The 23641-nt window shown below is 35.3% G+C and overlaps 3 protein-coding genes across 7 annotated transcripts; 1 reads left to right on the plus strand and 2 right to left on the minus strand.

Annotated features, from left to right (window-relative positions):
- Positions 1-630: 630 nt before the first annotated feature.
- On the plus strand, positions 631-4563 carry LOC132060256 (BTB/POZ domain-containing protein At3g19850-like). Of its 2 annotated transcripts, XM_059453198.1 has the most exons (4): positions 631-826; positions 931-1819; positions 1907-2055; positions 3939-4563. In XM_059453198.1, exons 1-4 carry the CDS (start codon positions 758-760, stop codon positions 4383-4385), a joined length of 1554 nt encoding a protein of 517 aa, XP_059309181.1. In that variant the 5' UTR covers positions 631-757; the 3' UTR covers positions 4386-4563. The 2 variants fall into 2 exon arrangements, with proteins under 2 accessions (XP_059309181.1, XP_059309180.1); XM_059453197.1 differs by having other exon boundaries at positions 931-2055.
- Positions 4564-5325: 762 nt separating this feature from the next.
- LOC132060257 (uncharacterized) lies at positions 5326-13825 on the minus strand. 2 transcript variants are annotated; one of them, XM_059453199.1, is made up of 12 exons: positions 13195-13825; positions 11356-11472; positions 11076-11268; positions 10720-10886; positions 10459-10633; positions 8894-8955; positions 8113-8194; positions 7803-7860; positions 7505-7605; positions 6977-7060; positions 6816-6886; positions 5326-5795 (listed from the first exon to the last, which is right to left on the minus strand). In XM_059453199.1, the coding sequence occupies exons 1-12, from the start codon at positions 13587-13589 to the stop codon at positions 5669-5671; spliced, it is 1632 nt and encodes a 543-aa protein (XP_059309182.1). In that variant the 5' UTR covers positions 13590-13825; the 3' UTR covers positions 5326-5668. The 2 variants fall into 2 exon arrangements, with proteins under 2 accessions (XP_059309182.1, XP_059309183.1); XM_059453200.1 differs by having other exon boundaries at positions 11076-11278; positions 13195-13396.
- Positions 13826-15972: 2147 nt separating this feature from the next.
- On the minus strand, positions 15973-23571 carry LOC132060258 (histidinol-phosphate aminotransferase, chloroplastic). Of its 3 annotated transcripts, none has more exons than XR_009415905.1 (10): positions 23144-23402; positions 20568-20651; positions 20295-20449; positions 20095-20192; positions 19035-19143; positions 17726-17883; positions 17309-17451; positions 17062-17202; positions 16121-16508; positions 15973-16061 (listed from the first exon to the last, which is right to left on the minus strand). XR_009415905.1 is itself a non-coding variant. In XM_059453202.1 (10 exons), exons 2-10 carry the CDS (start codon positions 23360-23362, stop codon positions 16377-16379), a joined length of 1239 nt encoding a protein of 412 aa, XP_059309185.1. In that variant the 5' UTR covers positions 23363-23382; positions 23542-23571; the 3' UTR covers positions 16067-16376. The 3 variants fall into 3 exon arrangements, 2 of the variants coding, with proteins under 2 accessions (XP_059309185.1, XP_059309186.1); XM_059453202.1 differs by lacking the exon at positions 15973-16061 and adding an exon at positions 23542-23571 and having other exon boundaries at positions 16067-16508; positions 23144-23382; XM_059453203.1 differs by lacking the exons at positions 15973-16061; positions 23144-23402 and having other exon boundaries at positions 16067-16508; positions 20564-20631.
- Between the last annotated feature and the right edge of the window lie 70 nt (positions 23572-23641).

Genomic DNA, 23641 nt, shown 5'->3' on the forward strand with positions numbered 1-23641 from the left:
ATATCTATGACTTGTTTTAGATCATAAGTTTAAAAAATCTTCCTTTCTTTTTTAAACTCCGTACCTAGTCAAACTATCTCACATAAATTGAGACGGAGGAAGTAAGAGACAGTGACAAAAGGATTTTCATTAAGAGAAGTTAAAATATAAAAAAAATAAGCACATTAAAATACTTGGAATATTCAAAATATAGAAAGGGAGGGGGAAGTATACATATAAACTCTTTCACTATCACGTTAGCTAAAAGATGATCATAATTACTAACTAGTCATAAAAAATGAGACTAATAACTTGAAAGAATAAGATAGCTTATTTGCTATAGCTTGCTAAAATACACCAATAATGTAAAGGAGTTCTATAATCTAAGTTAAATTAATATATATACTTCCTCCTACTCAATTTAAGATACTACTACTTGACTGAGCATATAATTTAAATACAGAAAACTTTTAAAATTTATGATTCAAAATAAATTTTAGACATTTATATGATGATAAATTATACTGCCATTATGGATAAAATATAGATCTTAAAATTCAATTATTTTTAAATACTCATTAAAATAATATTTTTTTCGGCCACACTAAAAATGAAATAGTGGGAGTACATATAGATTAGAGCGAGGGGGAGGGAGTACATAAATTCTTTCACATGCAACCAATCTTGTGAGAGGCCATTTATGTCTGTCAAGTACTAAATTTAAAGCACTTCCTTCTCTTTCCACTTTGTCTTAGTTTCATTGAATGCAAAAGTAGCCATGCCACTACAAGCTCCATGTGATCTCCAAATCCATGTAAATGGTCAGCAAACATTCTTTCTGCACCAGGTAACACAAAACAAAAAAAAAAACCAAAAAAAATCCGAACACCCCATTCATCCAATTCATCCAAATTAACTAATTTAACGAACTTTTTTTTTTTTTTTTTGCAGAAAGTCCTTTCAAGATTCTCTGGAAAGTTAAGGAAGATGATCAAACAAGAAAAGAAAAAAACTCAGATTAAAAGTTCAGGTATAGAGATTCTTGATTTCCCAGGTGGACCCCATGGGTTTGAACTAGTTTCAAGATTCTGTTACAACAATGGCAACATCAAAATCACTATTTCAAATGTAGCCCTTCTAATTTGCTCTGCAAATTTTCTTGAAATGACAGAAAAAATGTCATCTTGCAATCTTTTGCATCAAGCTGAGAACTTTCTTGAAGGGTTATTCTACTGGTCATTGCATGATATTGTAAAATCTTTAAAAAGTTGTGAACTTTTTTTTAATCATGCAAATTCTTGTGGTGTTATTGCAAAGCTTATGACTTCACTACCTGCTAAAATTGCTCAAAATTCAGATATTAGTGCCCTGTTTGGTTCTTCATCTTCATCAGCTTCTTCATCTTGTTCATCTTCTGAACAAATGGTGAAATCATGTTCATTAAAAAGCCAATCTTGGTGGTTTGAGGAAATGACCATTTTACCCCCAAGGATAATAGAAGAGTTTTTGAGGACTTTAGGTGCTTATGGTAGTGAAAATAATAACTTACTCCTCACAAGATTCTTGCTTTATTACTTAAAATCAGCAGCCCATAATAGTAACTGTCACAATGTGATTTCAAGAATTGAGTATAGTGGGCTTGCTGATACAGCAGTTTATGGGGTTGTTTTTATTGGTAAAACAGCAATTTCTTGCAGAAATCTTTTTTGGGTACTGAGAATTGTGTCTAGTCTTGGAATTAGCAAAGAATGCAGGGGTATTTTGGAGAAAATGATAGGTGGGATGCTTGATGAAGCAACACTAGATGATATTCTTGTTTGTGGTCATCACAATAATGGAGGTGTATATGATGTGAGTCTTGTGATGAGATTGATTAGAGTTTTTGTTCATCATGATAAAGATGTTTCAATAACAAAATTGAGAAAAGTTGCAAGGTTGATAGATAAGTATTTGAGAGAGATTGCACCTGATCAAAGCCTTAAAATATCAAAGTTTCTTGGTGTTGCTGAGAGTTTACCAGATTATGCAAGGGATTGTTTTGATGGGGTCTACAGAGCCATTGATATCTATCTTGAGGTTATTATTACTTCACTTTCATTGATTTTCTTCTATATCTTCTCCTTATCTATGAAATAATAAATGCTAGTGATTTACTACTCAATTATATTGTTCGGACTTTTCAAAAATATCGCCGCATGTGTGTCGAATATTCGAAAATAGTGCATTTTTTGAGGATCCGACACAGATATTGCAGTATTTTTGAAAAGTTGGAATAACATAGCTGCGTAGTACTCGTTTTTTTCCTATTTGTGTGATTATGTTTGATTGGATATGAAGTTTAAAAATGAAAAGAAGATTTTTAAAACTTGTAATCTAAAACAAGTCATATATATTTGTGTGGCTATAAATTATCTCATTAAGAATAAAATGAAAAGTTTAAAGTTAAATTATTTCTAAATAAAAATTAGACCGACTAAAATGGAACTAGAAGAAGTAATAGCTTCAGATGCCTTAGATAAAAAGTTTTTAAGGTTTTTGACAAAAGCTAAAAGATATGGGATAAGACAAGAAGATGTCCTCCCAATAAGGCAATACTTTTCAGCTTTGCTTTTCCCTTACGGTTGTGTGTTTTTGTTGGAAACTTTTTGAATGTTTTTGGGAAACCCCACAAGGGTGCAAAAAGTTTCACTTACACCACTTGATAACTGCAACTCTGCAAGATTGCTTTTTGCAAAACAGACACAGGAAACAAGAAATGATCTAGTACAATTTTACCTTTAGCTAAATGAGTACTAGCCCTAAGGGAATATGCATGGTATGCAGTAGTTGCTGTCAGTTATTTTTATGGACGATGTTGCTCGAACCCTTCAAAAATATTATCATATTTGTGTTGGATTTTCAAAAATTATAGTTTTTGAAGGATGAGACACCCAATGATATTTTTGAAGTGTCCAAGCAACCTAGATCGTGATATTGTTTGTGCAATGCAGTTTACTGTGTAAGTTCAGATTAATATAGTTGTGATAATCTAAACAAGGCAAAAGTTACTTTTTCTTTTCTTTTTATCTTTAATTCTTGGAAGGGGAAATGCTTTATCATATGACAGAATAACTCATAAAGGATCTATATAGATCATTGATGAGAAGACTCAAATGTAAAGTATTTTAATTTTGTGTGGCCTTTTTAAATTTTGGACTTAAAAAGGAAAAACAGTAGGGTCATAAAAGTTTGTCATGGGAACTTGTGACCTCATTAATTCATGAATACTTTTATGAAAACCAATCAGTTATCTACATGGGACCCTTAGACCTGATTGTAGTTGCGCTAACAGCAGCACCTTTCTTGGAAGGTTTGGAGGTATCAGAATATTTATTTTTAGAAAGTTTGAATTGATTTTCCCTTTGTCCTTTTATGTTCTGAATCCTTTCTATAATAACTTTTTTTATTCCAAAGAAATTTCCTCCACCCTCAGATAATTGAGGTCTCATCTATTTTTAGAGAATGGTAATGTATTATTGAGGTCTCATCTATTGTAATTAGATATTCCTCATTCTTTTTATAAATGCGGTGTTCGGATCCGCTCACGAGCATCTTGATTAACTCTATGAGATAGTACCTACCTCCCACCAAGGCTTGGACATTGACCACTAGGCCACACTCTTAGGTGCATTACTCATGTTTTATTTTATATTACGGTGTTTGACTGAAAGATATAGTTTAAGAAAGAAAGACAAGACTTTTGAAACATACATTCCTTAGATTATTGTGATCTTAGATATGTTGCAATATTTCTATAGCTGTAAGATAGTCCATTAAAAGTAAAATGAAAAATTATAGTTAAAAGGTGTTTCAAAGGAAGGAGTGTCATATCAAGTAGAACACAAATGCTTTTTCATTTTGCCTTATTTGTTATGTTTCTTGCACCTAATATGGTACATTATGGTGTAATTTGATTGCAGTCTCATCCAGCCCTCTCATTAGAGGAAAGATCAAGATTATGCAGATGTCTCAACTATGAGAAACTAAGCCTTGAAGCATGTAAAGAGTTAGCAAAGAATCCAAGAATTTCACCAAGAATTACTGTCAAGGCACTTGCTTTTCAAGGTTCTTCAAGTACCCCAACAATAAAAGACAACAATTTTGTAAAGGAAAGGGAATATGTCAGCAATAGCCAAATGGCTTTGTTGTACAAGACAAACAAGAGTGACCACAGTTCAAGTACAAGTGATCATCAGAGTCTGCAAGAAGAGGAACATGAATATATGAGGCTAAATTTGCAAAAGATGCAATGGAGAGTTGTGGAGTTGGAGAAAATATGTAGAGATATGAAAGGCCAAATGTCTAAAATGGTTCCTTCTTCTCATACTAGAACTTTGCCTAGGCTTTGTAGAAGTCAGTACTTCTGAAAAAAGGAAAACCAAAAAAATAAAAAAGCAAAAAGGACATATGTGGATAATTCAACACATGTTATATTCCTTTTCCCATATTTCTACTGTATAAGCATGAAGTGTAAAATTTCTTTCTAGATCCTTTGCCTGTAAAGTTCCAGTTCCTTGCCAATTTGAAGGTTCTCAATTTGTACAAGTTTTCATGTACTTAACTTCCCCTTCCCCTATATATATATTTTTTTTTGGCTAATTCCTTCTGTTTCTATTTAAAAAGTGATTTATAAATTATAAAGGGGTCATATGCAAGGCTGATTACCTTTCTCAATTTCCAAAAATTAATGTTGTTAAAAGGTAATCCCACTGGTCCACAATATATATGACAGCCTCGGCACGTTCCAAAATATTTGATACCGCTTTATTTTATACGACTTTCAAGAATTTAAATTCATTAAACTATTTGCACTTCAATTTTGATGGATATTTGCTCTCTTTTCATCCACTATTTTAATTATCCTCCTCTAAATTTATCTTATACTTCGGGCGTAGCCAACCATTAGATAAAATGGAAGACAATATAATCCTTACATTCTATTTGAATTAAGAAGAATTTCCACAAGGTTGATGAAAATCTACTTGACAACTTCCAAAATATATTAGTAGCTTTTTGGTGAAATAAATTGAACAAGATTTTACTAGATCATTTGTTACCAAACTCAGTAATATAGATTAATCTTTTGAGCACTTGGTTGGCAGCATCTTACGTATAGCCAATGTTACAATATTGGAAACTAAGGAGCTCCTTTCTAAAACCAACTGAAAGCTACGCAAGTAACACTCAGATATAAAATGTCTCCAAAAAAATTCTGAACCTAAGGAAGGTCAGAAATTTACCAGCAAGTGATCAGTGATGAAGACGAGCACAGGGAAGGAAGTTAATATTGTATCTGCAGAGAGACGATGATGAACGAAACATGGAAGAGCACTTAAACTGACAGGGAATCCCTCACAAATTTAATATATCTATACATGTCCCAAATAAGCAACATTGCACTACAATCTACAGGGTATCAGAGCCACCATGTTATCCTCAAATTTCTCTCTTTCTAGGGTGGGGATGTTTCTTTACAATCTTACAACAGCAAATATTAAGTAATATTGTCAAATAATGACCCCCCCCCCCCGCCCTCTCAGCACAAACATGACGTTACGTTACAGGGAAAAAATTACATCTTCAAACTCGAGGAGTACAGAGTGACTAGGTCCTACAACATAACCCACATGGAATTGGTTGTAATCGTCTATTAGCTACTGTTCTGAACTGTCTGTGACTGGCATCTCTCCTCTGTTTCCTGTGTAGGAAGGATCTTACGCAGAGAGCGGTACTGCAACCGCACATTCTCTCCACTGTCCATAATCTTAAGCAAATACCTGAAGAAATTGAGAGGATCAATTTAGGGATCCTTCAACGAGGAGAAACGTATGTGACTGTCAGTAAAAAAGAATATTCCAGCAGCTTTTGAAATATGACCGGCACATTTGTCAGAAAGTATTATTGTCTCAGATGCGACTGCAATCCGCTTATTAGGAATTAAGTGGCGATGCACACAGCTAGAGGTATCAGGTATCCAGTAAACCAGCCTCATATATCGTAAAAGGATCAAAATAGTTGTTTAACATATCACTATGGCACCATATAGTTGTTTAAAACATATGATTAGGGAAATGGTATTAATCTCTTGTGACACTAAAAGCATGAGATAATTTGCAGGTACTACATTATCACTAACAACTGAAATGCGGTTCTTTTCAATATAATGGAACATGATATTTCGTCATATTCCACTTCAAAAACAGAGAAGGATTCATTTTCCGTATTGGACTAAAAGCCCCTAAAATTTGCCAATCAATTTTGACAGAATCTCATTGAAGTTTTTAGATGATAACTGAACGCAGGAATCACTTCTCTTCAATTGTTGCTTGAATATTTCAGCTACATACCAACACACATATTTCCTGAAATAAGGTCTATCTATTTCTTACTTATGCTATTATAGATATGTGGATTGGACTAAATTGTGTGACAAGGTGTGTGTCTGGAAATTAAGTGGTTAACTATGACATGAACATGACCTTGATACACTTACAATAACTATGACTTGCACAAGTCAAGAATGTCCAAGATGTCCATCATATTAGAATCCGAGACAACTACAATTGGGACTACCTTGCAGACCCAAAGCCCACTCAATTGATATAGCTTAAGTTTTGAGCTGTCAAATTCATTAGTTCTCTATATTGTGTGGCTCTTGCATCGGTATCGCTCAGATTTCAGTAATTTAAGCTAAAACACTGCACAGCATATTCCATGCAATAAATTTTAATGATCAAAATTGACATTCAAACCACAGTAGGTAAGCAAAATATTAACGAAATACTCAGGTCGCTAACCAGCCATTAAGACACTGTGATGTGATTACAGCTTCCTTTCCAACAAATTTATCTGGTGTCCTCCTATTTCCCTGCAAAGTTTCGCATTCTCATTACTGTAATTCAATGAATACTTTCCTATAGCTTTGAGAATTTAAAATGCACAGGCGCAAAGATCTCACCCTTATAAGAACTTTCTCATTCACTGAGAATGGATATTGAACACCTTTATGGGGTCCATTTTCAGAAGGGATCTCGCCATTTTCCTGGAAGGATTGAAGTAATGAGGATTTTTCATTAACACAGGTATATTCAACCAAAAAAAAATTCAAATTTCAAACATATATAGATCAATGAAGCAAGAAATTTGTGACTTGCCCAGGACGTCTCAGTATGTTACTCCCATGCATTACGTTCAACTTGCTATTGTCAAGATGCAATTTTATCTAACTATATGAGTATAAAAGAGATAACAGCCCAACAATTCTAATGACAAATTTCTAACCTCCAGAATCCAAATTTTTAATGTGTGCATTTGAGACAGAAAATTATACAAAAATCGACTAGGACATATTAGTTGTCATGTCATTGCATAAAAGTTATAACCAGATTACCACAGTTCCTTTCACCAGAAAAAATGAAGACAATGAGCTCTACTTAGCAGTTTGGATGGACAAATCTGCAGCAAAAAGGGGAAGATCTAAGCTTACCCTATTGTCTCCCACTTCTTTTCGACGCTTTCTAAGAGTTGCATTGTGGAAGAGTCTTCGGTCATCCTCATTCTTCACTGCTGCGGCTGCAGCTCTCAGTACTGAAGACGAAATCCATAGTGTAAACCAGATGACAGAATTAATGAGAATAATCATCAAAAATCCAACAAGAGTTACCAGAAGAGGATCAGGTAGAGTGCATTAGAAAACACAAAAAAATTAGGAAATAAAAGAATCTGAAGGAAAAGATATGTATGTATGTATGTACAGAGAGAGCAATAAATGAACTGGAGCTAACCAAGGTTAGGAATTAAGGAGCCACGCTCAATTTCAGCATTGCAGAGGGTACATCTTGCCTGTCATGAAGAGATTAATGCGATTATGTTCTTGACTCATCCATCACTAGCCCAAGCAAGTGAAGACAACAGCATTAAACCAAAAAGGAAAATGATGTTCAAGCAAGAGTGGCTTTGTCCATGAAGCAGTTGCACCAATATCCACATACGGTTTGCTCAAAAAGTTTGTGGTAGCTCATTCCATTTTCATAATCTTCACCTAGAACAGAAAAATGGCTAGAAAAGAAGACAAAAATTTACGCCAACTCCTACCATATCAATAACCCTTTTCAGCATCAGACCACCAAAGGAATGTCCACATGAAACAAACATAGCATCTTCAAGGAATGCGCCACTGCAATGTTTTGACATTGAACTAAAGTAATTATATTTGCCAGATGCAAGAAACTATATTGAAATTAACCATTCATATGTTAATATGAATCATGAATGGAGCTAGAAGAAACCTGGGATACAAGCTGGGGAAAAATACAAACAAGAGACTAAGGGTAACTTTGTAATTAGCATGACAAATTATTCCTACCTATTTCTTTTATTGGGATAAGAGTATAGATTATCGACTTGTTAGAGACATTAAATCCTTAGTGGAGGATAAGTCTTGATTTTGTACTATCTAAAGTACCCTCTTGATATCATGTCTTACCAAAATTACTGTATTTCATTGAAAAAACAGTTGTCTAGCGTTATTTTCTTTGAAATTTGAAGAAATATAAAATTGAAAACTATTGTTTCACCTATTGTTGCAATCTCAAAAAACAAAAGGAAAAAACTACGCTTTAACCTTTAGCCAAACCAGGAAACTTCAATTGAGTAGAAGCATTTGACCGTTTGTTGAGCTTCTTGTTACAAGTGGAAAGTAAGGGATGTCTATTTACTAAGTTAAAAGTTTTGAGACTAAGAAAGCATAAGATTTTTAATATACCAGTACAGTAAATATGCTGCTATATCTTCTTCTTCCGCCCCCCCCCCCCTGAGAAGTAAATATTTGCTAACCAAAAAGGGAAAAAAGTCCATTTGACAAATAGAAACTTACGATAAGGGATCTGAGAGAACACTTCTGAGTGATGGTTCCTTATTCAGATTGTCTCGAGGGACCTGCTGATCCATACCAAGAATGAGATGTCTTCTTATGTTGTATTCAGATCAAGATATTGTCCAATTCATGTGGTATCAACCAGCAAAAGTAGGTAAAGAATAACTAACATCAAATGTTTATTCTTATGTTGTCTCGAGGGACCTGCTGATCCATACCAAGAATGAGATGTCTTCTTATGCTATGTTACTCGGACTTTCCTAAAATGTTGTCGGGTGCGTGTCAGATCCTTCAAAAGTAGCGTATTTTTGGAGGATCCGCCACGGGTGTGGCAACACTTTCGAAGAGTCCGGGTAACTTAGTTCTTATGTTGTATTCAGATAAAGATATTGTCCAATTCATGTGGTATCAACCAGCAAAAGTAGGTAAAGAATAACTAACATCAAGTGTTTTTATTTCCATTACAAGAACTTTCACTTTTTTGTCCAATTACAAAGACATGTGTTATGTAAGGAAGAGTATATCCAACTGAAGTTTCATACGTATCAAACCAGAAGGTTATCCCAGGTCTAGTATGTAAAGAAGCAGCCAAGTTTTAAGTTCCACATTGATATTTCCTTTTTTAAGAGCACATGTTAATCTTGACCTCAAATGAGATGTCTCCTCTTCTCCTAGAATGACATGTCTCTTCACGCTGCACTCAAATGAAGATATTTATCCTCCAGTTCTAGTGGAATTGATCACCCAAGGTAAACAAAGAACATCTGTATTCCAGTGATTTTATACCCATCACAAAAACATATTTCAAGTTTTTTTCTGATGATTATCCAAGGAAGAATATTTGTCCGAATAAAGCTACATAGGTGGTAGGAAAGAAGTATCTCCATGCCCGGCATGCAACAAGAGAGATTTTGAAAGAGAAAAAAGATGACTTAAGGGACAAAAGCCCCCTAGGAGGTGCCATGTTTCTTGCTAGATGATTACACATGAAGCGCGCTTAACACTAGATGCTTCATGTGTAAACTGTTTTTTTAACATCTTTGGGATGTAATGGGTCGCCGAGCACTGCAGAAGAAACTTTTTGGGGATGGAATGGTTAGAAGATCAAGAAAGGGTTTAAAAACTTTGGATAATCACTATTGAGGCATGTTAGGTGCTATGGAGAGAAAAGAACCAGAGGTGCGGAAAGCCATAAAAGTAACTAAAATTCTAGCTCTCTGGTGTAAATCAACAGAAGCACATGATGAAAATAGCTTCATTGATGTCATTAATCAATTACAGGGCGGAAATGATTGTATAAGGTGTTTTGCACTGACCAGAACCATCTTGTGTTGGCTTTTGCCATATTAATGAACTATTCTGTGTACTGATCGGGAGGAAAAAAAGTTGATAAGTGAAAATGCAAGAGATTTTGATTATGAGGCACTCACATCTTAATTGAAGTTTACTCGGCACAAAACCAAAAAAGACCCATTAGCATTAAACTTTGCAGAAAAGGAATTTTGCCTGTGTCATTGCGACTTCAAGAAACACCAGTTGATCATCTGAAAAGAAAAAGTACTTACATAAGCAATGTCAGTATTGCTACAAAGCATGTCTTCCTCGGCGGAAAGGTCATCCATAAACTGGCTTACAGAAATTGGCATGTAGCTCTGAGGAATAATATGACCAGCAGCTGCAATCGGAGAACAATCCAATATTGCATTGCTCTGAGGTGTAAGCCTAAACGCAACTGATGTCCTACAAGATGTAGCTGAACAGCTTAGTATTTGAAGAAAAATGAATTTCTCAAGCAACAACTTAAAAACTCTACAATCAATGTGCACCTTCCGCCACAAGTAGTGCCCGCATAGGTATCAGCTGCACCCCTGTATACGGCTGCAGGACGAAGACCGGCAGTAGCATGGCTGAGAACCTTCCCAGTAAGCAATAGTAAATCCCCTGGAGTCAAGCCGCTATCTGCTAGATACCAACGACCATTGGGATCACAAACCTAGGAATAAAAAAGAAACAAACGAGGAAGATGACTGATGGGACAGATGATCCAGAAAGGATTTTTTTTTTTTTTTTTTTTTTTTTTTACGAAGAGGATCCAGAAAAGAGGTTATAACATATTATTATTCGGCAGCTATGTACAATCTGAAACTCAAATGAAAAATCTGGAAGAAATTAACAGAGATACCTGAAGACCAGGAGCATCAGATGAAACTAGTGTCAACAGCCCCTTCTCTACTTCACCATTTGTAACTAGCTTTCCTCCTCCAATAGCTCCTTTGCCATTTTGAGAGGTGGTATTGGAGAAGGTTGAAACAACAACGGACGAAGAGGCCTCATTAACGGGCAATGGATTATCATCAAGCAAGTGATCAAAAACGCTGCAGAGCACTATGTGTTTTGTCAGAATGCAATCAACGCATAAAGAGGATTTGAATGGTATGATAAAGCCTTACGGAAGTTCTTACTCGCTTCGCAAACGAAGATGCCTTGCAATTGCACATAAAGCAGCACGAGCTGCCGTTCCCATGCAGCGAAATACTTCAGCCATGCATGGGGGAGAAGAGTCCATGTCTTCCAAAGGCCTAACACATAAAAACTCATTATCAAATCTTTAATCCCGTGAGGAAGAGCGTCTAACCCCTAATTTTGTTTGAGACTACTTAAAGGAAACTAGACAAACTTAGAAATAACAAGAATGTATTCAAATTCAAATAGAGGAGACTCTTTTTTTCTTCTGAAACTGGTAAGTAAGTAATTCATTGAGAAAAAAACTAGGCACTAAGATGGTGCTTGGCATTGCATAGACAGGGAGCCATATATACAAAAATGAAAAAGAAAGGCTCCCGTCTAGCACAATTCTCAATTCCTGTAAAAAGTTGATGAACTCTAACATGCTATCTTCATCCTTCACATCTCGTATCTTCAACCAGAAGGCAAAAACCGTAGACACTTGTACTTTAGCATCTGTAAAAAAAGATTGCTTTTCCATCAAAGCACCTGGAATTCTTTTCATGCCACAAAACCCAACATACACAAGCTGATGACCAACAATCAATTAAATTCATTCATCACTTAATCACCTCTCCATCTATTAGGACTCAAAACCCAAATTAATCTCCGCTCCGCTCTACTCATTTATACATGCACTTGCATAATCATCGGAACTAACTTATCTTTTAGATTATTTTTAAGTACCTCTCAACCTGGTGCAACCCTCTTTTCTGGGTTTGGAATTGGCTATGCATTGTGGTTAAATTCTGATGACCAACAATCAATTAGATTCATTCACCAATTAATCATCTCTCCAGCGATTAGGCCTCAAACCCAAACTAGTCTCCTTTCCGCTCTATTCATATGCACATACATAACTGTCATAACCAATACTCCCTCTGTCCCAATTTAAGTGTATTACTTTACTTTTTGGACTTTCCCAAAAAAAGTGTCTCTTTCTATATTTAGTAAGTTGACAATTTAAACATCTTACATGGCAAGTTTAAAACCACAAGATTCAAAGGACATTTTAGTATATTATACACATCTTTAATTTAGGACGACAAGATTCAAAAGTCTCCTTTTGTTTCTTAAACTCCGTGCCTAGTCAAACTACTGCAACTACTCTTTTTGAAACAGAGGGAGTATCATTTAGATTATTCTTAAGTACCTCCCAATCTTTAGCATGCATAGTATTATCTTTGTAGTTTTCTGCCCTTCGATTATCTGTTACTACGTGCTGTCTCTTGTACTTCGTTTATCGTATTAGTTTGCTGCAGTTACTGTTACTTTTCTTCATAATGTTTATCTATAGTATTTTGCCATGGCTTCTTTACTTTCGTCAATTCTTATCTAACCCTTTCTATCATTCCTTTTCTCGAGTCAGGAGTCTATCGGAAACAACCTCTCTACCTCCCAAGCAGTGGCGTAACTAGAATTTTTACGAAGGGGTGTCAAAATATAAAAAAGTAAATATACGACGAAATTAAAGGGGTTCAACACATAGTATATATACATAAAAAAGTTTTTCTTACGTATTTAAAGGTAAGGTCTGCATACAGTCTACCCTCCCCAGACCCCACTTGTGGGATTACAATGGGTATTTTATTGTTGTTGGTGTACCTCTCAACCTGCTACAACTCTCCTTTTTATGTCCAGGTTTGGAATTGGCTACGCGACAACAACAACAACAACAACAACAACAAAAACTATGTCTCAGTCCCAAATAAGTTGGAGTCGACTACATGTTACTATGCATTGTAATTAAATTAATATACTCTACAGCCAAACACATTTTGGTTATACTCTTTTACCTTCCAGCTCTGTATATATAAATCCCGCGACCACTCTTACCGACCCCACCATTCTGAGCAACCGCCCTCGTCTTAAAAAAATACCTAACCGATTCCAGGCCACACCGTAACACCGCTGTGCCTTCACCACCAAGTTCAATCACCGCAGCATTATGCCTCATAAGTGATCCTGAAAGGGCTTCCACAGCCCGTAAATAAGGCCCAAACGGAGCTCCATCATAAGGGGAAATATCCGAGAGCTTAACTCGGGCTAACTCCGACCCGATTGTATGGTCCCGACCCGAATGAGTAATTGGAGGAGGAGGAGTAGTGTTGGGGGATCTAAGAACGGGATTGATTGGGTGAGGTGAGGGTGTAGTGGAGTTGTGATGCGGATGCATCATGACTGTAACCATTGATCATTTCCGTATGTATATGTGCTTTGATTCTTTTGCTATATATATATATGTGTGTCTGTAACTGTGTATATTTAGGGTTTTATGTAGTTGGAGAGAAGAAATTTGCAAATGGTAAGATTCAATTCTGAGGGGGGTTTTGGGAGGTTTTGGTTGAAAAAAAAAAAACTTGGAAGTGGGATTTAAAGAGCTGATAGTGGTGAAGAAGAAGAAACAGTTATATTTATACACTTGGTCATGATACACTTGGTCATCATCATGGTCTGAACAAAAATAGTTTGATTTTGTTAGAGAATTTAGGTTGAAATAATAAATTTAGTTTCCTAAAACGTTTAGCTTTTTCTTTTTTTTTTTTTTTTTTTTTTTTTTTTTGATGACATGGAACCGCAGCCCCTACGCTTCGGGTGTGCATTACCTTCACTCTTTCTTTGAGGTTTAGTTTAAATAAAACGGAAAAGGCTCAAATATGTCATCAAACTATCAGAAATAGTTCCTTTATTTCACTCATTAATGCCATGGAGTTGTCGAAAATGACTCATTTATCCCGCTTTAGCTCATTAATGCCATCGAACTATTTGAAATGACTCATTTATGCCACTCATGAATAATTTGGATCAGTTATGCCATTGTCATTATCAAAATCACTCATTCATGCCGTTTTTCATTACCGCCGATTTTATAATACCAAATATGATACGTGGTCTCCAATTAGAGGTTTATGTCGTTTAATTAAATCAACCCAATTTTAAATCCCAAATTAATAAAAAAATCCATCCATACACCCGACCAGTGGCGGATGCAGCCCAACCGAGGGTGTTCACCCGAACACCCTCGATAAAAAATTACAGTGTATATATAGGGTAAATTTTCTGTATGCATGTGCATATATTAACTTTCGAACACCCTCGGCAAAAAATTACAGTGTATATTTAGCTTTCTTTTTTTTCCGAACACCCTGGATGAAAATCCTGGATCCGCCCCTGCACCCGACCCACCCACAACCATAATCTAGTTGGAGGCCACGTGTCATAAATGAGTTATTTCGGATAGTTTAATGGCATAAATGAGTTAAACTATTGACTAGTGCCATAAGTGAGCCATTTCTGATAGTTCGATGGTATATTTAAGCCTTTTTCGTAAATAAATGACTCGAATTGGGGATAGCGATTCGAAATCTTAGTAGGCATTTGGACATGTGATTTCATGATTTCAATTCGTAAATAAATGACTCGAATTGGGGATAGCGATTCGAAATCTTAGTAGGCATTTGGACATGTGATTTCATGATTTCAAGTCATGAGATAAAATCAGCGTTGGATATGCAATCTCATGAAATCTCAAATCATCCAAAAAGGCATGATTTGGGATTTCATATCATAATTTCAAAAATTTTAAATATAAAACTTGACCCATAAGTTTATATTTTGTAAAAAAAGACTCATAAGTTGGTAGATATTTTTAATAATTACTCTCACCAATCATTTACAAATCCTCATTAACTTCTACTAACCGTTATTTATGTCCGTACCATGTGGGAGGATTATATTAAAGAGTAGTTACATTATTATTCATGTTAAATTTTCCTTTTTATTAAATTAAAGTCTGATCAATTGATGTCGTATTTTTTAGAAAGGTCTTATAATAGCATATTAATTTTGTTATGAATTATGACTTGCTCATTTGGTAAGATTGTATAAGAATTGAGAAAGTTTTGATAGTTTTTACAACTTATGGGGTTTTAATGTCTATAAAAAAGAAATACAACTTTAAAATCCAAATTACATAACCAAACATGATTTCAAATTATGATTTCAAATCATGTCCAAACAGCTCCTTAGTGAAACAATTCCTTATTTAAAGGCGATTACATCCCTGACATAAGAACTTGATATTGGCCTAATTTTGCTATATATTATACTCTATTCATTCCTTGCAGTAAGCATATCACCATATCATCTCGTATATGTCCTGTACCAATGGAGCTCCAACGAGAAATTAATGAATTTCATGTGTTTAAATTCTTCAAAAAATATGTCATATTTAGATCATAACTATGTGTAGGGATTAAATCGCACGCATCTCGATTAATTCCACTAGAGTCTGCCACCTCCCACCCAATACAGACGTCATATGATTCTGTCTACGAAGAATTAAATATTTTAATTATACATTCGAATGATCGAAATTAGTTAGAATTTACCAATAACTATACAACCAAAAATGCCACTCATCTATTTTAATTTTTTCCCCTTTATTATCATCTATATAAAGGTAGGTTCAGCTATAAAAGAAAGCAACAAATAATTATATAGGGATGTACTGTTATTAGATTATGTTGGTCTTCTCAGTTATTTTATTCATCATCATCATCAACAACCCAGTGTAGTCTCACAAGTAGGGTCTGAGGAAGGTGGGGTGTGCGCAAACATTATCCCTACCTTTGTTGGGTAGAGAGGTTGTTTCAGATAGACCCTCCCTCAGCTCAAGTTGTTTTATTCATAACCATTCCAATGCTAAAGGTACAAAACTACAAATGCCATTGCATGGCAATTTTCAATATAATGTACACTTAGAGTCCAGACAACTCTGTGACCCCCTCATTTCCATATTTCAGTTTGTCTAACAACAACAATAAGAGGTGATGTTTGGTCCAGCATACAAACAATTGATTTCTGAAGAATGATTCCTTTGCAATTAGCATAAATAGCACAGCAAAACTCCCAATTTGTCTTCATTGTAAGAGAACACAAGTCACTTCTGATTTTGAACTTCCGAACCCCAGCAAGATCAATAGAAGTGCTTGAGGCATTTCATTAACGCCTCCGTGTGCTCGGGCTTGCCTACAGAGACACGAACGTATCCCTTCAGTTCCTTGCTATTGTAGTGACGGATCATCACTCCCATAGTCGCAAGGTCCTCCTGCACAACACGAGTTTCTAGGATTAAAATGTAGGAGAAACTGGAATGCATTATGGACTTGCCAATTGCTTCAACGGCTCATGACAATATACCCATAAACAGAGGTAGTTCCAAGAAAGGGTGAGCATAGGGTTGTGTAGGATCACTTCACAACCATGCCTTCGTCCCTACTATTTAATGTTACAATTATAGTTAAACCTTATTCTAGCCTACCACATAAATCTAAATTTGCTTTGCAGTAGAACTTTAATTAACTACTTCAGCCGTGATTGGTCATCTCTTGCTTAGCATAATCATAAAGTAATTTGGCAATCCAACTTACTCCGTAATTCCATGGCACTACCATAAATAGAAATGAGGTAGTCCATTAAAATGCTTTACTTTATTCATGTTCTTTTATTCTTCTTTCACCTTGCTATCAAGCTTCTACATGATGATGTTTACACCAGAATGAAAAGACATGAGACCGATTAAACAAAAGAATGAATTGGAACAGAAGAAGCGAAAGAATTGACTTTACAAGAATCGAAGTTAGTGGTATAAGCACTTTTACCTTCAATTTCTTAGCATCCATGCCAGACATAACCTTACAGAGAATGAAATTAGAATAGCTGGGGTATGGATCGAGAAATGGGACTTCTTTCAAGAGATTAAATAGCCTCTCCCGTTCTTGCACCAGTGCCACTTTCACATTCTGGCATAAATGACACAATAATCAGTGAAGCTCTCTACCTATAAAAGAGATTAGAGCACTGGGCAAAGTTATTCGACTATGCTAAAATGTTCATATCCTAAGATACCTCCAGATAAATGGGGTTCTTTAATGCAGCACATGCAGCAACTTCAGCAGCAACAGACACATTATATGGTTGCTTTGCTCGCCAAAGGAATTCAATAATACTCTTTGGAAATGCTCCATATCCTACTCTGAGTCCAGCTAAACCTGACGATTGGATGCCAATTTTATTAGTCAACTTCACTTTACTCCCAAACACCCAATTAGAACAACCCTTCATAAATACAAATTCCACGAATGAGAACACACAAGAAGTCTTCATCATAACTGCAATTTGATAATATGAGAAGACAGATCGAGATGAGCATGTATCAGCCAGATTTTGCACTATACCAGCAAAAGAGCAATAAGGAGCATACGGTTTTTCCAAGCATAATATTGAATTTTCTAATAGATGTCAAATGGAAAAGAATGAACCTACCAGCTCTTTTGCTGAACGTGCGAAGAACAATCAGATTCTCATGCTTCTTCACCCATTTCATCTTAGACTCCATCCCAGAAAACTCAACATATGCTTCATCCAATATTACCAATATGGGCAGGCGAAGTATTTTCAAAAGAGTTTCATCATCAATTATACTGTTCAGTAAGAAGATAGAGTGTCTCAATAACATGACAACATAAAGGAGGTTATTGCAAACAAACCCTAAACAAAAGAAAAGTCAACCCAGCGAGCAAATTTACTGTCTCAATAGAAAAATAATTTCAATTGTCCAATTTCCTGAGGTACAGAATTACATGCAAAAATCTGGAAATCGTATTGAAAAGTAACTGCACAAACATATTATTTGATTATTTCAAAAATAAATTTCTGATATTTGCTCAATTTACTTCATAATTTCTTTTAAAGTCCATCATCCCAAAAGATAAGGTTTAGACTTAAACCAGAAAGAAACCAAAAAGACAACCCAACATAATAGCAGGACATATATACTATCTTAAAAATTTAGGTCCCCTCAGTCCAAATGCTACAGACAATTGCTACATGACACTTCCAAAGACCCTTCATTTATAAAAGCCATTCCAGCTGGTAGTGTATTCTCGGTCCACTTAAGATACCAAAACAAGGCCACTGATTATTTTGTACTTGCAAATGCACATGGCCATTTCAATATAAGTTTACAATTCTACTCCTTGTTGAACGTATTATTGCTTTGTTGTGCCCATTCAGTTGGAACACATAGATGATGTAGAGACCCTTTTTAATTGGTAATGAAAAAAGATCTTTTTGTCAAGACAATAAGCTCTAGAAACTAGTAACAGTTACCTTTCACAAAGTTGGTAACAGTAAATGCTTTATGTTTAAGCATAATCAATCCATATAAGGTAAAGAATTCGACATTGGTTGAGCAAAGAGAATTTGGATGAAAAGATCATTTTCACGGGAAGGGGCATATGTGGAAGTTACCATGGAAAATGATGCTTCATCCAGAAATTATAAAGCCAACATTTATAATGTGAAAATACAAGAAAAAGAGTTTTCACTTCCATATTTACAGGGTGCAGTATAGTATTGCTGGCTAACTTGAAATTCTCATAATACTTTCCTAGTAGTCAATTTCTCCATCTCGTGGAGTTAGAAAATAATGAAAAAAGAAAAAGAAAAGATTGCAACTGAAAGCTTTGAAGATGATGAGGAAGGAAGGGGGGGAACTCTCGCATGTGGTACAATCAAGGGAGCAACGTACAACCAAAAAGAGAAATAGACCAAGAATAGAATGTAGCAATACCTCCCATCAGGATTATTAGGCGATGTCAGGAATATGCACTTCGGTTTCTCATGTTCAACCACTTCGGCTATCCGTTCTACATCCAGGCTAAAGTCTGGGTTCCTAGGCGCTGCCAGTTTGACAGAGGCACGGATTAACGATTAGCGATAAAAAAACTCAACAACAATCATCGCATTGAAGAAAATTAGAAATGATTAGTTTATTTCATTTTGCTGCCATGCTTTAAACCATTGCTTTGTCAGAATGTAAAGTCTCTGAATTTTCATTGTACTCACTCCACTTCTCTCTTAAACTTGGCATTTCTCTCTGATTAAGTAACAGCAACAACTAACAAGCTGTAGTGATGCCAATGCAACTAGTTCTTAAGACAACATATAATCAGCTTATGTCAACAATGATGAAAGCTAGGATTCTGACATCCTTTGGGGTGAAAATGATTAGATTCCAGTAGTTTTTTCAGGAATCAAAAAGAACCGGCACCAAACAATATATAGATGTCATTAGATAATGGAGGGGTATTTTACCGATCAAAAAAAATAAGAACATCAGGGTATTTTATCAAATGTAAACCAAGTTATTGCTCAAGATTGTGAGTTAAAAGTTTTGGTCTTTATTGAACTATGTTTTGATTAGATTCCAGTAGTTTTTTCAGGAATCAAAAAGAACCGGCACCAAACAATATATAGGTGTCATTAGATAATGGAGGGGTATTTTACCGATCAAAAAAAATAAGAACATCAGGGTATTTTATCGAATGTAAACCAAGTTATTGCTCAAGATTGTGAGTTAAAAGTTTTGGTCTTTATTGAACTATGAAACACTTCGATCTTCTCTCTCTCTCTCTCTCTCCATATATAAATATACATATATACATGTATCATTTATGTAAATCCCTTTGTAACTTCTTACTGTATACCATTTAATTTTCCAAGATCTCCCAAAATATATTCTACCAAAGATGATTTGTTGCACCAAAACAAGTCCAAGATTCCTCTAGAAGAGAAAGGAACTAAAATTCGGTATGATAATAACAAGGAACATAACTGAAGCTTGTACCTACCTTTGATGACATGTGCACCATTTACAGCTGCATCAAATTCATACATTGTGAAAGTGGGTGGGCAGTCAACAATCTTGTCACCAGGATCCAATATGCACCTGCAGCAGAGAACAGTTAAATAGCTGAACTATAGGCCAAATACTTATATTCAGCATATAGTTAAGACTTTAGATAAAGAATAGTCTAATCATTATACTTACCGCATTATCAAATCAATGAGTTCATCTGCACCGCACCCTGCAAGAATATACTCAGCTTCAAGGCCAGAATCTTCAGCAAGGGCCGCACGCAACGTACGGCTTTCAGGATCAGGATAAATATACGGAAATTTCATAGACCCCAAAGCTTCGTTTACCTGCAAGAACTTCAACAACTTAAAATTGAAAAGGCAGAAAATAACTACACAAAGAAGAATGTCCCAAAAGATATTTTTTCCATTAAATAGTGGGGCATTGCAAAAGATACTAACTTGCCTCTGGAGGAGGGCCATATGGGTTTTCATTAGCGTCTAATTTCACAATGTCCTCTGGTTTTCTACCAAGACGAGTGGACAACACCTGTACAATAGCAAGCAATTTTTCAGAAGTAACAAGAAAATAAAGAAAATATCACATCTAACACATAATTACCAATCATGTGGTGGTTGTTAACTCATCATATCCCATATAAATGAGAAGGAAAACAACAAATATATCAGATTTTCCTCACAATACCTTTCTTTACATACAGACACACATGATTCAATTCTTGAATTAAAAAAATATTTTTTCCCAGATAGACAGAGAGAGAACTTATATGTCATGTCTATCAACAAAAGGAGAAAAAAGAAAAAATTGTAAAGAGAACTTCTTAGTAGCCATTTCACCGATCTAGCGAAGAATGGGAGAAAAGTAAACTAGAATAGTTCACATACAAAATAGAAACATGATACAACTAATTCCTGTGTGTCTAATGATTCAAAGGCCTTTACCAATATATAATTTTTGAGCGCTCACTCAGTGCTTTGTTGTATAAAATTTAGCTTACGTTCTCAGAAAATGGTTGAAGATCCAACGGATGATATACGGGAAATTATTGTGCCAAGAAAATAAATTTTTTCATTAGTAAACTCTCTTACTGCAAATATCAAACATTTCAATAACAAACAGTTGGCAGCATGACTTGATATCACAAAACCTGCAAAGCTGATAAATCAACAAGTACCCAATAAATAGTGGAGAACATCTAATTTCCCTAAAGCTAAATGCAATATAAAGATACATAGATAGGATCCATAGAATGGTTTGTGAAACCATTGACAAACTAGTCAATGACAAAGCTCAGACGCCGGATAGAAGCTGCTTCGGCCACCACACCGCACCTAATGTTTCACATTTTTCTTATGAAGTAAGTGATTTCAATAAAAGGCATGAAGAAGGTGCAACAATTCAATGTTTCACATTTTTTTAGTTGTTATCCTTTTAAATTTCACAAGTTTCAACGCTTTCCTGTTTACACAATGAGGTCAGCTAAAAGGTAATTGCAGATACTCCATTAATTGCATTGATTGATAACCTAGAATAGGTTAGCCGAGCTATTTCTGTCCTCTGTGGAAGAGCGTCTTTCAAGTTTAGAGCACCTTATCCGCTCCCTCTTCTCCTAATCAGTATCATTTTTATTATTCCATTAGTATTTTATTCTTCAATTTTATTACAATTGTTGTTTCTTTACTTCGGTTATCTTTACTATTTTTGTTGTCAATTTCTTTTCTTTAGTATTTTCATCATAGCTATTTTCTTTCTCTTGTATTTTTCTCAAACCTGTTTTGAAAATGCTTTTCTTGAGCCGAGGGTCTATCGCAAACAACTTCTCTACCTTACACAAGGTAGGGGTAAAGTCTGCGTACAACACCCCACCCTCCTCAGACCCCACTTGTGGGATCACACTAGGTATGTTGTTGTAGTTATTGATAACCTAGAACAAATTACTATAAGTAACCTGCTATAACATGTTAAAATAGTGTAAAAGAATCATTATGCTGTCAGTGTAAATAACTTAAATCATTAACATAAACTCCTTCACCTATAAATAGAGTACAGAAATGTAATCAACCATACAAGAAGAAATAGGAGCCAAACTATTCACCTCAAAAGGCAAAATGAGCTGATAAGTCAAATCACTTAAAAGGTAATTTCACTTATTGATAACCTAGAATAAATGATAAGTAACATGCTATAACAGGTTAAGTTACAGTGACAGTGTAAAAATATCATTACACTGATAGTGTAAAAATATCATTATACTGTCTTCTTCACCTACAAATAGAGCAAATAAATGTAAGCAGCCATCTAACATAAAATAAGAAATGGGTCATACATATTCACCTCAAATGTTAAAATGGGCTGATAAGGGGACAATTTACGAAGATGTTGCCGGATAAAAGCTTCCCCAGTAACACACTCAGCTTGCACTGGAACTGAAGAGGCCATATAAGTAATTCTCCTCCTCTCATTTGCTTCAATTAAGCAACTGGGTTTTGCTCTATTAATGCAAATAGATGAAGCGTAGCATATTTCAATCACACCCATCAATTGACCATCCCACCTCCGTCATCCCCGTACCCCATCCCACCCCCCTCATCCCCGTACCCCTCTCCCTACCCCATCCCACACCCCCCCCCGCCCGGTCATCCCCATACCCCACCTCCATTGTGTTTTGCTAGACTACATATAAATGCTCTTGGATAATAATTTTTTCGCTTACTCACCAAACACTAGAAAATAAGTAAGAAACTAACCTATTGTCCACGAAAGCATTTTTCTAAATGTATATAACTTAGACTCCTTCACCTATAAATAAAAACAACAACAACATACCCAGTGTAATCCCACAAGTGGGGTCTGGGTAGGGTAAGATGTACGCAAACCTTACCCCTTACCTCCACCTATAAATTGAGTGAATAAATGTAATAAGCCATACAACAACAACAACAACAACAACATACCCAGTGATATAAATGTAATAAACCATATACAACAATAAATAAGAAATAAGAATCCTAAATATTCACCTCAAAGGGTAAAATGGGCTGATAAGGTGACAATTTACGAAGATGTTGTCTGATAAAATTATCACCAGTAACACATTGTTTCTGCTGACTCTCATCTTGCACTGACACTGAAGAGGCCATACAGGTAATTCTCCTTCTCTGATTTACTTCAATTAAACAACTAGGTTTTGTTCTACCAATGCAGATAGATGAAGTGTTGCAAATTTCAATTACACCCATCAATTGAAACTTTTTATTCCCTGCATTCAAAGTTATTGCATTTAAAAATCATTGCACAGTTAATACAGTATTCCATTGAAATGATAAATAAAAAAGAAGGAAAAATAAATAAAATTAAAAATAAAATAATATATATATATATATATAGAGAGAGAGAGAGAGAGAGAGAGAGAGAGTACAACTCAGTTCGCCGGCGGAGAGGAACAAGTGTTGCAGCTAAGGATAGTGTGTTGTAATGAGTTGAATTTGGGTGAAGTGCCATTAGTAGCCATTCTAAAG

This window comes from Lycium ferocissimum, chromosome 6, assembly GCF_029784015.1.
Source record: "Lycium ferocissimum isolate CSIRO_LF1 chromosome 6, AGI_CSIRO_Lferr_CH_V1, whole genome shotgun sequence".
Classification (NCBI taxonomy): domain Eukaryota; kingdom Viridiplantae; phylum Streptophyta; class Magnoliopsida; order Solanales; family Solanaceae; genus Lycium; species Lycium ferocissimum.

What these genes read in the sequence shown, in the direction of transcription:
- LOC132060257 (XM_059453199.1), bottom strand. Translation starts at nt 13,589, where the DNA reads ATGGTTACAGTCATGATGCATCCGCATCACAACTCCACTACACCCTCA. An exon ending in GTTCTCTCAGATCCCTTATC is followed by an intron (nt 8,195 to 8,893) that starts GTAAGTTTCTAT and finishes AAAACATTGCAG; the next exon opens with TGGCGCATTCCTTGAAGATG. An exon ending in TCACAGTGTCTTAATGGCTG is followed by an intron (nt 5,796 to 6,815) that starts GTTAGCGACCTG and finishes CAATTTCTTCAG; the next exon opens with GTATTTGCTTAAGATTATGG.
- LOC132060258 (XM_059453202.1), bottom strand. Translation starts at nt 23,362, where the DNA reads ATGGGTGTAATTGAAATTTGCAACACTTCATCTATCTGCATTGGTAGA. An exon ending in AGCCCATTTTACCCTTTGAG is followed by an intron (nt 20,652 to 23,143) that starts GTGAATATTTAG and finishes GCTATTGTACAG; the next exon opens with GTGTTGTCCACTCGTCTTGG. An exon ending in TGGTGCACATGTCATCAAAG is followed by an intron (nt 19,144 to 20,094) that starts GTAGGTACAAGC and finishes TCAAACTGGCAG; the next exon opens with CGCCTAGGAACCCAGACTTT.
- LOC132060256 (XM_059453197.1), top strand. Translation starts at nt 758, where the DNA reads ATGCCACTACAAGCTCCATGTGATCTCCAAATCCATGTAAATGGTCAG. An exon ending in AAACATTCTTTCTGCACCAG is followed by an intron (nt 827 to 930) that starts GTAACACAAAAC and finishes TTTTTTTTGCAG; the next exon opens with AAAGTCCTTTCAAGATTCTC. An exon ending in CCATTGATATCTATCTTGAG is followed by an intron (nt 2,056 to 3,938) that starts GTTATTATTACT and finishes ATTTGATTGCAG; the next exon opens with TCTCATCCAGCCCTCTCATT.